The 15118-nt window shown below is 52.1% G+C and overlaps 1 protein-coding gene across 1 annotated transcript; it reads left to right on the forward strand.

Annotated features, from left to right (window-relative positions):
• The first annotated feature begins 2416 nt into the window (after positions 1 to 2416).
• Positions 2417 to 13932, forward strand: SYP (synaptophysin). Its single transcript, XM_014834610.3, has 7 exons — positions 2417 to 2504; positions 3678 to 3743; positions 4906 to 5030; positions 7762 to 7957; positions 8635 to 8826; positions 10074 to 10404; positions 12458 to 13932. Exons 1-6 carry the CDS (start codon positions 2469 to 2471, stop codon positions 10398 to 10400), a joined length of 942 nt encoding a protein of 313 aa, XP_014690096.2. The 5' UTR covers positions 2417 to 2468; the 3' UTR covers positions 10401 to 10404; positions 12458 to 13932.
• Positions 13933 to 15118: the final 1186 nt, after the last annotated feature.

The following is a 15118-nucleotide window of genomic DNA, read 5'->3' on the forward strand; positions in this document are numbered from 1 at the left end:
TAGGGGAACCCACTCAGGGCCTACCTGGCTCTCCTGAGACCACTTAAGAGTACCTCACTCTCCTTCTACACAGATCCAGGGCTCCTCTTTCTGCTTCTTGCCCTGCCCTTGGGGTCTCATTCATTCAGTGAAGGGTTATCAGGCATTTACCTTGTGCCAGGTACTGTTTAGGGTTTCCCTCAGAGCAAACTGATCTGTCTTAGACATGCGAGAGGACTTGTCAAAAGTGGTAGTCAGCCCCACTACAAAGGAATTGGAGGCAGTGTTGGGAGTGAAGTGGGATGGGGCCACCACTGGGGAGGGTCTGATTGGGTTCTCCTCCCACCTCTCGGAGCAGGAGTTTCTCATATAATTTGTGTCAATTGAGGAAGGACCGAAATTTGAGAGAAACCAGAATTGGAGACTAGGACTTGGAATATGGAGTTGCACTAGGCCTTGAAAGAAAGGCTTGAAGTGGTTGGGTTGGTGTACTATGGGAACAGCAAGTCATGGGCAGGACAGATAGAGTGAAGGGAGACTGTTAGGGGATGAGGTGGGAGAGACCACTGGAAGCCAGATGATGCAGATCCTTGAATGTCAGGCCCCAAACCCTGGGATTTTTCCTAAAAGCAGTGGGGAGCCAGGGGAGGGATTTGAGCAGGGTAGTGACATAGTTAACTTTGCATTTTAAATAGATGCTCTGATGGCTGTGCTGAAAACAGAAGGGAGGGGGAAGAGACTGGAGATGCTAAAATTGGCAGGAACAATGGTCGCCTTAGCCAGGGGAGGTGGCAGAGGAGAGGGTGAGAAGTGAGTGGATTCCAGAGATGTGTAGGAGGTAAACGAACCATTTCTTTGGCCCTGTGCTAAGTGCATTACAGTGATCATCTTGTTTAATCAGTGCAACAACCCTATAGGTACCATTTTAAATTATCTTACATGTCCAAAGCTGTACAGGAATAAATATTAAAGGCATGTGTGTGCGCATATGTTTTTAAAAAATGGGTATACATTCAGATAGTTCAAAATTCAAAAGGCACAAAGGAGTATAAAGTGAAAAGTTTCCCTTCCCTCTGGAGGCAACCAGTGTTATCAAATATCTTTTATACATGTATAGGATGCTGTACTGATAATGGGGTTGCTGTGAGGATTTAAATGAGTGATATATATGAAGCTCTCAGAATAGTGCTTAACACATTACAGCCACAATTTAAAATGTTAGCTATTCTCTCTATAATAATGACATAATCCTTCCCTTCTCTTTGTACACAGTTCCAACACAGTTCGGCATCTTGCATTTCTTACTTAACTAAATATCTTGGTGATCGTTCCATAGCTCTATATTATTATTAAGCATAGCTGCATAGTACTTCATTTTGTGTCTGTGTCAGAGTTTATTTAAACAGGTCACCAGTAATGAGCATTTAGGGAGTGTCCCCTCTTTCTTGTTATAAACAGTGCTACAGTGTATGGCATTATACATACATCTTTTAGCACATGTATGAATCCATCTGTAAGATAAATTCCTAGAAGTGTAAATGCTGAGCCAAACAGTATATGAATTTGTTAGTTTGCTAGATTTTACCAAATTACCCTCTACAGAGGTTATACTAACTTAACTTCTACCAGCAATTTATGAGAATGCCTGTTTCTGGCCAATCTGCCAATATTGAGCATTAGCAAACTTTTTTACATTCATCCTCCTCAAAGATGAAAAACACTATCTTAGTTTTTACAGGCATTTCATTTAAATGAATGAAGTAGAGCATCTTAAGTTCCAACTGTACTTATCCATTGGATTTTGGCAACATGGCAATTGTCATTGGTGGGCCTAGTTTTAGTAACATGAACAGTAGTCCAGTTAAGACAGAGCTGAGAAATAAACAGGATGTAAAGTGTAGAGTTGGGGTAGGCAAAAATTTGACTAAGGGGAAGACAGAAATAGGGGAGACGGTTGGAGGGTGGAGCAAGCAGTCTTTAAGATGTCCTTAAAATGCAGATGAGAAGAAACCCTCTGTTAAATTGCAGGGACTTTGGGCACTGCCAATTACTAGCTGGGTGAGCCTGTGCAAGTCATTTAACCTCTCTGCGGGCCATTTTCCTCATCTGTAAAAATAAAGCTGATAGTCCCTACTACATAGGGCTGTTGTAAGGATTAAATGAGTGAATACATTCAACAAACTCAGTGAAGAGCCTGGCAAAACGTCATATTGTAGGACCGACTGGCCCACCTCTCCCCACAGCTCTAGCTGTGTTTTCAGAGACAACAATCTCCCCAAAGCGTTCTCACGGCTCCAGCCTCTGGGCCGGAATGGCTACCGGGGAGATTTAGGCACGGCCCGTTGTGCGCAGGCGCGCGCGGCAAGCAAGGCGAGGGGCGCAAGGGGCGGAGCTGCGGCTGCCTGGGCTGTTCCGACGATTGCGCGCCTCCCCCGCCGCGCCCTGCGCCCGCCCTTGCTAGCAGGCGCCTCCCGCCCCCTGCATTGCTGATGCTGCTGCTGGCAGACATGGACGTGGTGAATCAGGTACGCATTCCAGCACCGCGGACAGAGCCCGCCGCTGCCTAGCCTCCCCGCCCGGGTGGCAACGGGTCCGCCGACTTCTAAGAGGCCAGGGTCCTGGTAGCCGACACCTGGTCCCGGGCGCTGGGGCTGGGGTCTGCGGCAGGCGAAGGGAGGAATGGGGAGGTGAGGAAAAGAAGGAGTGCATCCTTTGCCGCAGCGAGGGCCGTCCTTACTGCCGCAGCGGGGTCCACCAGAAGCCCGGTTCCTTACAGGAGACCGCGAAGGGAGAAAGAGGGGTCTTGGGGCTGGGGTGCGGACAAGGGGGAAGGGGAGGGGAAGGTGGAAGGAAGATGGGGGGGTGCTGCGGATGAGCTAGGAAATAGAGCGACAGAAGGCGTGGGGGTGGGGGTGAGGGGGAGGGCTGACACCTGCCCCTCCCAAACGGAGACAGTACCCCAGTAGACGACCACTCCTTCCCCCAAAGCAGACCTAGGAGGACGATCCGGTTTTGCCTCTCCAAAACCCCTAGTCTCCCCTCTCCCAGCACATATCCAGTGAAACCATGTCCCAGCCCTCCCCCGCCTTAATCAGCCAGACCCTCTCTGCCATCTCACTCTTCTTCACCACCTCAGAACCTCACCGTCTCTCTAACCAGTACCAACCGCTCCCCATCCTCATCGCCTCAGACCCCCCATCACCACCATCTGACTCACCTTTACCGCTGCAGACCCTTCCCCCACCCTAGCCAACCCACTCCCTCCCTATCATGACTCACCTTCACCGCCCAAGACCCCCTCCCCCACCCTAATGAGCCCGAATCCTTCCTCACTCTCTCCACCTGATCCCCTTCGCCATCTGACTCACTTTCACCGTTTCAGACCTTCTCCCCTTCCCTAACTAGTCCAGACTTCATTCCCATCTTCCTCACCCCTGACCCCCTCTGCCATCTATCTCACTATCTCCCCAGACCTCCCCACCAGTTCTGAACCCTGGGGGGGGGGGTCTTCTCTCAAAGATTCTGTGTTCACACCTTCCCTGAAGTGTCACTTTCTCCTTCTCACCTCCTCTCCAAACATCACTCCCTCCCCGAGATCACATGCCCTATCCCCAGGGGTCATCACCTGATGGCCTTGACCCTCACCTCCTTTTCCATCCCCAACAACCCCACTCCCTCCCCACGGTTTCTTTCCTCAGCTGGTGGCCGGGGGTCAGTTCCGGGTGGTCAAGGAGCCCCTTGGCTTCGTGAAGGTGCTGCAATGGGTGAGTGTGGTCTTGGCTATGGGGAGAGAGAGGGAGGTAGTGGGGTCCAGAAGAGCAGGGGTGGAGTAGGGATGGGGAGCCAGTAATGGAAGGAAGAATTGGGCTCCCTGGTGAAGTCCCAGGGGATTGGGGCCAGAGAATGGATGGGCTGTGATGTGACCCCACGTAAGGCCAAGGGTACCCCCATGGTGAACTGGAAGACTATGACGTCCTATCTCCTCTCCTGAGGTGAGAGAGGGGCAGGGGAGGTGGAGCCTGAAGCCGGTTGCTGCAGGAGAGATGCAAAGCCAGAGAAACCCAGAGACAGTGAAGGAGACAGAGAGACTGAGAGACAGGGAATGATGGCGACAGAGATGGAAATACTGAGAAAAGAGAGATACAGAGATGAGACAGAGAGAGACAAACCAAAAGAGACAAAGAAAAGGGAGACAGAGAAAGATACAGAGAGAACAGAAATGCAAAGAGAAATAGACATAGGAGGAGGGACAGAAAAATGGGATAGGGGAGAGAAAGAGACAGAGAGAGAAAAAGAGACACTCAGAGAAAAGAGAAAACCATCCACAGAGAAGGAGAGGCACAAGGGAGACAGAGAGAGAACCATACAGAGACCAGGTGAGAGACAGAGGAAGGAGACAGATAGAGACAGACAGACGGAGAAAGACACACAGAGACATACATTCACACAGAGAGAGACAGAGAAAAAAGAGACAGAAAGAGACACACAGATACTACAGAGTCAGAGGCAGAGAGAAAAACAGAGATACAGAGAGACAAGGAGACATCTGAGAAAAAGAAAGACACATAGAGAGACAGAGACAGAGAGACACCGAGAGAAATAGAGACACAGAGAACAACAGAGACAGGCAAAAATACAGTGAGACAGAAATAGAGAGACTGAGACAGAAGAGAAAGAGAAGGAGGGAGATAGTCAGAGCATTGAGAGGTAGAGACAGAGAGAGACACTAGGAGAAAGACAAGAAGAGACAGCCCCACCCCTGTAATCAGCTTGTCCTGGGACCCGATGAGCCCTGATTAGGGGGTGGGGGTGGGGACCGCTCCATCTGCTGCTGCCTGTGCTGGGCCCCCATCCGTCCAGAGGAGGGCACCCCCATCCCACGTGCACACAGGCTCACCGTGGCCATCCCCATCCCTGCTGCCCAAGGTCTTTGCCATCTTCGCCTTTGCCACATGCGGCAGTTACAGTGGGGAGCTCCGGCTGAGCGTGGACTGTGCCAACAAAAGCAAGAGTGACCTCAACATCGAGGTCGAATTCGAATACCCCTTCAGGTGTGTCCTCACCCCAGCCCACCCTGGGATCCCGACAGACCTGGGAGAGGGAGGGGGCGGGGCCGGACCGGACAACATCTCTTCCCCAGTGGCTCCTGCCCAGCCCCCACCCCAGGAGACCACACCCGCTCGGGTCACTGTGCATGCACTGAGCACCTACCTTGTGCCTGGCACAGCTCTGGACATCTAGGACATGTGGTGAACGAAACAGGCATAGGCTGTTGCCCTCTAACTATGTTCTAGTGAAGGACTGGGGCAGGAGACTGGCAATGAACAAGATTTGAAAGTAAAAGTATATATATGTGTGTATCTCCTTAATGCAGTAGGTCTTCAATTATTGTTAGCTAATATTATTATTTAATTCCCATTCACTCATTCCATACACATTTTTTGAGAACCTGTTGTATGCCAGGTACTGCTCACAACAGTAAACAAAACAGACCAAGCTCCCCACCCTCATGGAGCCAACATTATAACAGATAAACAAATGAATAAAGAGGATAATTGCAGGTTGGGAGAAATCCAAGGAGGGGATCCTCATGCTGAGTTTTATGATCGAGAATAATAGGGGGTGCTGCTGAGCTGTAAGGGACGATGAAACCCAGTTAAACAATGCTGACATGCATTGAGCTCCTCCTCTGAGCCAGGTGCTGGGCACATGAGAGTGAGCACAAGCGGCCAAGGCCACTGCCCTTCTGGAGATGCTGGCCCCCTGAGGAGCGGGGAGACATAGACCCCCACACACCATTCCAGTAGAGGCCCCTGAGGCTCTTGTGGTACTGCTGCAGGTCTTGATGTCCTTGTCTGTGAAAAGGGGTTGGAACGCCCACCTTACAGGTTAGGATGGACAGTAAATGAATGACTATTGTAAAGTGCTTAGCACAGTGCCGGGCACGCAGTAAGTGTTCCATAAGTGCTTGTCATAATAAGTAAAATAAATACATTTAAGGGACTCAGGGAAGAGGGCAGGGATTGCATTGGAAATTGGGAATTTTTGAGCACTAAGGGTAAATGTGGGCTGAGGAGCTCCCCTGGGAGGAGAGGGAAGAGTGACAAGAGAAGACAGCCTTGCGCTGGCCCTGAGCAGTAACCTAAAGAAAAGGAAAAGCCAGGGAGGTGTGGCCTGAGAGGCAGGGGGGCAACCAGGGATCCACTACAGGTTCGCAGAAGCCCAGAAAGAGAGTTCGGGGAAACAGGGGAGCCAGCAGCATGGGATACTGCTGAGAGCAGGCCCTTTGGGAGTCCAGAAGAACACAGAAATCTCCTGCGGACTCCCCACCCCAGTACCTCCCATGCCTAGGATCTCAGGTCCTGAGGATCTGCCCTTTTCTCACAAGTCTCCCAGGAGAAAAGTCTTTGCCCTGGGTCCTCCTTACCAACCCCCACACAGCCCCAATACCCCCCCAAGGACCCCTTATTCCCCCTCGGATACTCTCTCTCCCATCCCAGCCCACTAGAAACCCAGAGATTCAAACCCAGATTCAACTCCTACCTCGTCATTTAGTAGCTGTACTACCTTGGGCAAGAACTTAACCTTGCTGAGTCTGTTTGTTCATCTGTAAAATGGGTATAATAATCCCTGCTTTAGAGAATTGAGGGGGAGGGTCATTAAATGAGGCAATTATGTCAAGTGCTTTGTAGGTGATCGATAAGTATAAACGCCTTCCCTCAGAACCTTTGCTACATGAAGGCACTGGCACCATTTGCTCAGTCTCAGGATCCTGCCCTCTAATCTGAGGCCAGAGCTCCGGGACCCCACCCCAGTCCTTCTCTCCACGTGCATTTTCTCCCTATGACCCCTCCTCCATCACACCACAGGAAAGGCCTGAGTTTCAGGACACCTTCCCAATCCGCCCGTCCCCCCTCACATATGCACAGCCTGTCCAGGATCCCTTCTGCTCTCCTGTCTTTCTCCTCCTATTCTGTAGTCTCTAGCTCTCCTCTGCTATGCATACATTTCTTCTCTCCAGGACCCAAAGTCGGGTGGGGAGAAGAGTCAACATGATGTAGGGGGAAAACACAGGGTTCAGATCCCAACTCTGCCATTCCCTCACCAGCTGTGTGACTTTAGGCAAGTTAATGCACCCCTCTGAGCCCATTTCCACCGCTGTACATTTTATTTAATAAACATTTTTTGAGCGCCTACTATGTGGCAGCACTGTTCCAGACGCTAGGAATACAGCCATGAACAAAACAAAGGGAAAAGCCCTGCCCTCTTGAGGTTATAGCAAAAATTAAGGAAAAAAAAGTAAAATACATGGTATGTCAGATGGGGTATCACTGCTACAGAGAAAAGTGGAGCAAGGAAGGGGGCTAAGGAGTGGTAGGAGGGAATGGTTCCATTTCAATTTTAAATAGTGAGATCAGGGAAGGCCTCGCTGAGAAGGGGACAGTTGAGCAAAGTTGAAGGAGATGAAAGGAGTAAGACACGCAGACATCTAGAAGAGCATTCCAGTGCAAAGGTACTGGGGTGGAGGGTGCCCGGTATGTTCTACGAATAACCAAGAGGCCAAAGTGCCTGGGTTAGAGTGAGGGATGAGTAAGACCTATTTCACCGGGATGCTGTGCACAATCAATGGGATGTGACTGGCACACAGTAGGTGCTCTGTGAATGGGTGTTTCCTCCTCTTCCTGAGATGTTGTCAGAATCTGGGGGACCCATGACTGGGCAGAGGGGCGGGGGGAGGGGGTTCTTAGGGTCTGGGCCACACCTGCCCACCTCTCTCCACAGGCTGCACCAAGTGTACTTTGATGCACCCAACTGCGGAGGAGGCACTACCAAAGTCTTCCTGGTGGGAGACTACTCCTCATCAGCCGAATTCTTTGTCACCGTGGCCGTGTTTGCTTTCCTCTACTCCATGGGGGCTCTGGCCACCTACATCTTCCTGCAGAACAAGTACCGAGAGAACAACAAAGGACCCATGCTGGTGAGCCACCACAGTCACTCGCATGCAAGGGCTGGGGGGCGTGGAGCCTCAGGGACACAGCCACATTCAGAGGCCACACCAAATCCCAGACAGGCCCGCATACAAGCAGCCACCATCACAGCCACAGATGTTACTGCTGCTGCCGCTGCTCTGAGTACTTGTAGCCCACACAGAATCCCAGACAGGCCTACACCAGGAAACCTGCTGCCTCTCACACGACCACACAGTCGAGATCAAAGAAAGGAGCACACAGGTTCACTGGGACAGTCATGCTTGTCATCATGCCACACACACACACTGATTCCTACACAGCTGCACTCATACACCCTCATCCCAGACACAAAATGACACAAATTCCCACATTCAGACACAAGTGGAAAAACCCACTACTTTCCACAGGTTCAGAAACCATCCCACAGAATCCCCCACACACTCACTCACAAATCACAATCACCCCCTCCCCACGTCCTCTGTGTCACATACACACACGAGCCCAAGCTAGCAGGGCCACCTTCAAGGGAGTGTTGGGGGCTTCAGAGCTGAAAAGGCAGGAGAGAGACAGGCCTCTTCTGGGGGACCCCACCCTTGCAAGAAAGCCTGTGATATGAGGAGGCCCCACAGCCCAGCTTGAAGCAACCCATTCACAGTGCTGTCTCCCTCTCCCCTGCCCGTCCTAGGACTTTCTGGCCACCGCAGTGTTCGCCTTCATGTGGCTTGTTAGTTCATCGGCCTGGGCCAAGGGGCTGTCAGACGTGAAGATGGCCACAGACCCAGAGAACATTATCAAGGAGATGTCTGTCTGCCACCAGGCAGGAAATACATGCAAGGAGCTGAGGGACCCTGTGACCTCTGGCCTCAACACCTCGGTGGTAAGCCCTGGGAAGCTGGCTGGGCCAGCTAGGGAGGGGGCTGGGAAACTTAGAGTCTGGCATGAGGAGTGGTGGAGAGAGAGAATGAGAGGAGGAGAATTCAGAGGAAATCCAAGAGGGCTCCCTGGAGGAAGCATGCCAACAACAGAGCCTTGAAGGATGAGATAGCAATTGTAATCACTGTGATATCACAGACTGTCCCCAGGAGAGGAACATGAGACTTTCTGTCCACTTGGGTTGGAGAGACCTGGATCCCAGGCCCAGCCTAGTCATGTAGACTCTCTGGCAACTCAGTGCCCTCTTGGGACCTCAGTTTCCTTATATCTAAAGTGAAAGAATAATTTGACGTGTTTCCCACCTGGATGCCCCCTACTGGCCGGAGTCAGACTGTCTGAGCTCAAATCCCAGCTCCACCACTTGCATGCTCTGTGAGCTGAAACAAGTTATTCAGCCTCTCGGGCCTCAGTTCGACCATGTAAATTGAAAACTAATAATAAGTCCTGTTCCAAAGCTGGGTATTTAGTGAACTAATAACAAAGTGCTTAGAAAGGGGCCTGGCACATGGTATGTCATATACAAGTGTTACAGATGGTAAGATTCTGATTCTTTTTTTTTCTGTCACTTGCTGGCTGTGAGACCTTGGGCAGCTTAGCCTCTCAGGTCCTCAGTTTCCTCAACCGTAAAGTGGGGATATTACTTCTTGTCCCAAAATTGAATTATATTATATATATTTATATAAATTCCATATATTTCTTTTAAAAGAAAAGTATGTTTATATACTTTATATATATACATACATATTTATACACATATATTATGTATTTACACATATATACACATGTATACTTTGTATATACATATGTGTATATATGCATCTATTAGTTGTATATTTAATAAACATGCTTAACATTGTACTATATTACAAATTTAGGTTTACCATATTTTATACACGTATATATGTATATGTAATATGTATATGTGCAAACATATAAATACTTATATATGTAATACTGATAGATCTCAACATCCCCGGGAATATGGATTCTAACATGCCCCGCCCCGCCCCCCCAAGGTGATTTTTCTGCATGTTGACGTTCATGCGCTAGGACTCCAAGCAAGGGTCTGGGTTTTAGAAACCACCACCCTTCGGGAGCCCGCGGATCCATGCCCGACGCGCGGCCTCGATGTTCCCTGGGGCCGCCAAGGCAATGGGCGCGGGACGACAGCCGGGCTTTGTCTCCCCGCAGGTGTTCGGCTTCCTGAACCTGGTGCTCTGGGTCGGCAACCTGTGGTTCGTGTTCAAGGAGACAGGCTGGGCCGCCCCATTCCTGCGTGCGCCTCCCGGCGCCCCGGAGAAGCAGCCAGCGCCCGGGGACGCCTACGGCGAGGCGGGCTACGGGCAGGGCCCTGGCGGGTATGGGCCCCAGGACTCCTACGGGCCCCAGGGCGGCTACCAGCCTGACTACGGACAGCCCGCCAGCGGCGGTAGCGGCGGCTATGGGCCTCAGGGCGACTATGGGCAGCAAGGCTACGGCCCTCAGGGTGCGCCCACCTCCTTCTCCAATCAGATGTAGTCTGGTGAGTGACGGGCGGGCGGTGTGGCCAAGGAGGGTACAGAAAAGGAGACGGGCGGGTCAGTAAACCAATAAGAGTCAGAAGTGAATGGTACATAGGGAGCTGGCTGGACAAGTAAGGGTGGGAGTTTGAAGGAGCCAATAGAGAGGCGGAGCTACATGTTAAGAGAGTAAAACTAGCCAATGAATGGAGAGCAGGAGTGGAGCTTGAAGATGGGCAGAATGAACAGCCAATGGGAGAGAGGTAGAAGTGCAGGTCTGAGGGAAGGGAGAGGAGAGAGAAGGGGGCAGAGCAACCAATGAAAGGAGGGAATAGCAAGGGGACTTGGTAGTGGAGAATCAGGGGAGCGCAGGAGGCAGGAAGGGAAGAGGAGGTGGGTCTTAGAAGTGATTGATAAACCAGTAGGTTATGATAAGGCCAATAGATGGTCAGGATAATCCAGCTTGGATCATGAAGGTCAGACAAGTTCACCAATCCGAGAGGAGGTGATAGATCCGCCACCTCTCCCCAACCCTCCAGGTGAGCGAGGTAGTGTGGAATTTCAAAGAGGGGGCGGGGAGGGTCAGGGGCATTGAAAAGGCTGGCCGACCTTCTTGCTGGGCCTGAAAGGACAATTGAGATTTCCCTCGCGTATGAGGAGTGAAGATGGGGAGAAGAGGCAGAGGTATACCACGAGAGGGGAAAGACACGGAGGTGGCAACACGTGGTGGAAGTAGTTTCTGGCACTTGGTAGGGAGGAGTTTATTAGGCATCTCACATCTAATTAATCAAAAAATCCTGTTGGCTCTTCCTTCAAAATAAACCCATAACCTTCCCACTTCTCACTGTCATCTCCCCTGGTCATCTTCACAGGTTTCCATCCCCATTCAAATTCTGAGAATTCTACTCACAGCATTGGGAGAGATCCTGTTAAGTCCTAAATCAGGCCACAGCCCTACTGTGCTCAGAGCTCTGCCGGGGCTCGCATCTCACTCAGACTAAAAGCCAAGGCCTTCCCTATGGCCCACAAGGCCCTACACAATCTAGCCCCATCCCCCACTTTTCTGACCTCTCACCTCCTACCGCTCCCTCCCCACTCTGTTCAGGCCACACTGGCCACCGCACGTGCCAGGCACAATCCAACTTCAGGGCCTTGGTGATTGCTTTCCACAACGTGCCAGGCACAATCCAACTTCAGGGCCTTGGTGATTGCTTTCCGCCTGGAGTTTCACACCCCCCGACACACATAACCTTACCTGGCCAGCTTCTTACCAGTCCCCTTTCTTATCTCTCTCATAGAACCCTGTGCTTTTCTTTATCACAGTCTATGGCTCATTCGCTCACCTCCTTAAGTCTTTATTCCAATGTCATTTCTTCAACGAGGTCTTCTCTGACTACCCTACTTACTACAGCAACCTTCCTTCCCCTACTGGCACTCCTAATCCCCTCACCGTGGTCTACTTTTTTTTCCGTTTCACTTATTATCATCTTATGTCATACTAAACAATTCAGTTATACATCATGGTCATTGCCTGAAGTCTGTCTCCCTACCACAATGTAAGCTCCACAAAGATAAAGGTCTTTGTTTTGGGGCCGGCCCAGTGGCGCAGCAGTTAAGTGTGCATGGTTCACTTCTCAGCAGCCCGGGGTTCACTGGTTCGGATCCTGGGTGCGGACATGGCACCGCTTGGCAAAAGCCATGCTGTGGTAGGCGTCCCACGTGTAAAGCAGAGGAAGATGGGCACAGGGCTAATCTTCCTCAAAAAAAAAATCTTTGTTTTGCTCAATATAGTTTATCACCAATGACTAGAACAGTACCTATTAACAGACTTTTTTGGATTGAGGGAAAGGGAACCATAATTTCTTTGGTACCTAACCTAGTAGGGGCAAAGTATATCTTCCCAGTAGGGGCAGCTGGTATGAAGCTGACTGCAGGACTATGAGTGAAGGAAGAAGGAAGAAAAGGCATGGCAGGCAGAGGGTAAAGCCAGGGCAGAGGCATAGCAGCCCAGCCCCTCTCTACGGGCACCACCTGTGTCTGGACCCCCTCTCCTTTCTGTGTCTTTTGCCTCCACAGGTCAGCGCAGTCCGGGAGGACCCCATGGGTGGGCAAGAGCTCAGAAGAAGGCCTGCCCCCCTTCCCACCCCTACACCCCAGGTCTCCGTCCCTCAAGCCAGGAGACTCTTAACTGTCTTTGCTGTTTATATATATATATATTATATATAAATATCTATTTATCTGTCTGAGCCCTGCCCCCACCCACTCCCCTCTTGCATTAGGGGCCTGATCTTGAGTGGGCCCCTCTCTAACCCCTACCCCTTCCCCTGCACCCCTTGGCCCTTCTCTGTTCCCTGGCCCTGGGCCCGGAGGTTGAGGGGCTCTGAAAGGGAGACAGTGAGGAGACAGACCTCGGTTGTGTGGGGAGGGTAAGAGTGACTTCAGACCCTCTCCCCTTCTCCTTCCCCTCCTCCCACTCTGGCCTTGATTCCTCCAGCAATGCCTGAACAGGGGCCATTAAGGGAAATTCAACCCTGAAGCGGGGAGAAAGGCAGAGACTGGGGGTGCTTGGGACCCAAGGTGGTCTTAGAGAGGAGCTGGAGTCAAGGGGACTAGTAACCAGAGGGGTTAGGTTCCACACGTACCTGATCTGGAGCCTAAAGAAGAGGGGTGCCCTAGAGCATTTCGGATTGAGCTGGGAAGGAGGTTGAGGGCGTGGTTCTAGAAGGGGCGGAACTTTGAGTGAGGCTGCACGTGGGCCCCAGAGTGGGCACGGCTGGGAGTAGGAGAAGGTTCTACAAAAGGGGTGTGACAAGGAGCCTGGGGACAGGGTCTGGAAGAACATAGAGGGCTGGTTCTAGAAGGGGTGGGGCTTTAACCAGGGAATGGGTAAGGCTCCACAGTGGGCGGGTCTTGGATTGCGGCTAGAGTCTATGGAAGGGGTGGGGCTGGAACATTCTGGAATGCCCCGTCCCATAGGGCAGTGAAGAAGACATGTTTGAGAGTGGGCGGGTTTGGCAGTGTGGTGGGAGGAGGCTTGCCTGGGGGCTGCGGGATGGGTTTTGTTGGGGGGGGAAGTAGTATCTCTGGCTAAGGCTGGGGACTCAGGTGCCCTGGGAAGAGCAGAGAGGTATGGCTTGGAGGGTAAGGGGTGAGATCCAGAGAGAAGTCCCCCCCCCCCCCCACACACACCCTTGCTCATCCCTGCGGCGGAACAGCTAGGTAATCAGAGGACAGAGTCAAGGGATCTGTGGGGCCGACCCACCCCCTCCACCCTCCTTCCCCTGCCTCCTCCCTCCCTCCACACCCCAACCCGTCCCGGGGTGGCTGGAGACCCGGTCTGGAGCCCCTGTCCTGCACCCTCTGCTGTGTCTGTGACGTCGGTAGTGCCTGTGATCGTGTGTTGCCATTTTGTCTGGCTGTGGCCCCTCCCCCTCTCCTCCAGACTACCCCCCCCTTTCCCGCGCCCTTCTATTGTTTGTAGACTCCCTCCCCGAGGAAGAACAAATACGATTAATTCTCCTTCCCTAAATAAACTCCTCAACCACCTAGTCCACCCGGCTCTGGCTTCTCACTGTGTCTTTTTTGGGGGGTACGAAGGGAGAGATGAGGGAGAGGAGGCGAGAGGAAGCTGCGCCTCTGACCTGCTGGACGCTATTCAAGTCACCCCACCATTTTAGGCCCAAAACAGTGTTTAGACGAGACGCATCCTCTGTGAAGCCTTGCCTGCTGATCATTCTAAGTCACGCTCTAAGTAGCCCTGACCGTTGCCCCACTACTGGCCACGGATGTCCAGTCTTTCTAGGGCTCAGTTCTAATTCTGGTCCCTTAGCTACGCCCCTTCCCAGCCCCAGTGGAGCCGTATCCTCAAGTCCCCCGAGGGGTTCTAATAGGACCCCATACTTCACAGGGAGACCTCCCTCTACCCACCCGCCTCATATTCTTCAGACCCTGCTGTCTCTCCATTTCTTTGCCTCCACCGCAGCTGGAGAACTGGGACACCCACTAGGTGGCAAAGCCTCGAGGCGGGGCGCCGCAGTGACTCGTTAGTTCATTCATTCATTCCCCTTAACCCCTCCCCGGCTCCTCCCTGGGGCAAGGAGGAGCGGGAAGTGACAGAGATGTGCGTAATGGGGCCGGGAGGGGGGCGGAGGGGGTCCCCAGCGCCCACGATGAAAGGCCTGCCTGACCACCACAGTGCCTAATTAGAGACCCTGGCCGGCCGGGCGCCGAGTGCTGACTGTGGCCCGGGGACCCCCCTCCTCCCAGCCTCGAGGCACAGCGAAGCCTGATAGCGCGAAGGAGAGACTCCCAGGCCTGGGATTGAGCTCAGGGAAAGAGATAGCTAACTGGAGAGAGAGAAATGGGAGCCGGGGAGGGAAGGCTTTAAGATCTATTTGTCAGGATTTAGGAGGCAGACAGCTGGGCCTGTAAGGAAGGAGGGGCGGGGAAGAGGGCCTCGGAACCTGGCCAGTGACTTTAACCTCCTCCCCCTAAATCTCAAATAATCCTGGCTCTGAAAGACGATGGGAGCGGGGGCGTGGAGGGGGTGTAAGATCTACCTCTCTGATGGAGGCCGGCTAGAGAGCACCAGCTGGGGCTGCGATGGGGTTGGGGACCATTCTTGGAGCGTTCATCCGGGGGAAAGAGTCTCTTGGAACATCACCAGGGGGGCCGGGGCCAAGAGGTGGCTTTAACCCCTCCCCCAAATAAACATCCAAGATAAATCAACATGAAGTG

This window comes from Equus asinus, chromosome X (genome assembly GCF_041296235.1).
Source record: "Equus asinus isolate D_3611 breed Donkey chromosome X, EquAss-T2T_v2, whole genome shotgun sequence".
Taxonomy (NCBI): Eukaryota; Metazoa; Chordata; class Mammalia; order Perissodactyla; family Equidae; genus Equus; species Equus asinus.

Coding starts and splice junctions, on each gene's coding strand:
- SYP (XM_014834610.3), top strand. CDS start 2,469: ATGCTGCTGCTGGCAGACATGGACGTGGTGAATCAG. Junction 3,744..4,905: donor TCGTGAAGGTGCTGCAATGG/GTGAGTGTGGTC, acceptor CTGCTGCCCAAG/GTCTTTGCCATCTTCGCCTT. Junction 5,031..7,761: donor GAATTCGAATACCCCTTCAG/GTGTGTCCTCAC, acceptor CTCTCTCCACAG/GCTGCACCAAGTGTACTTTG.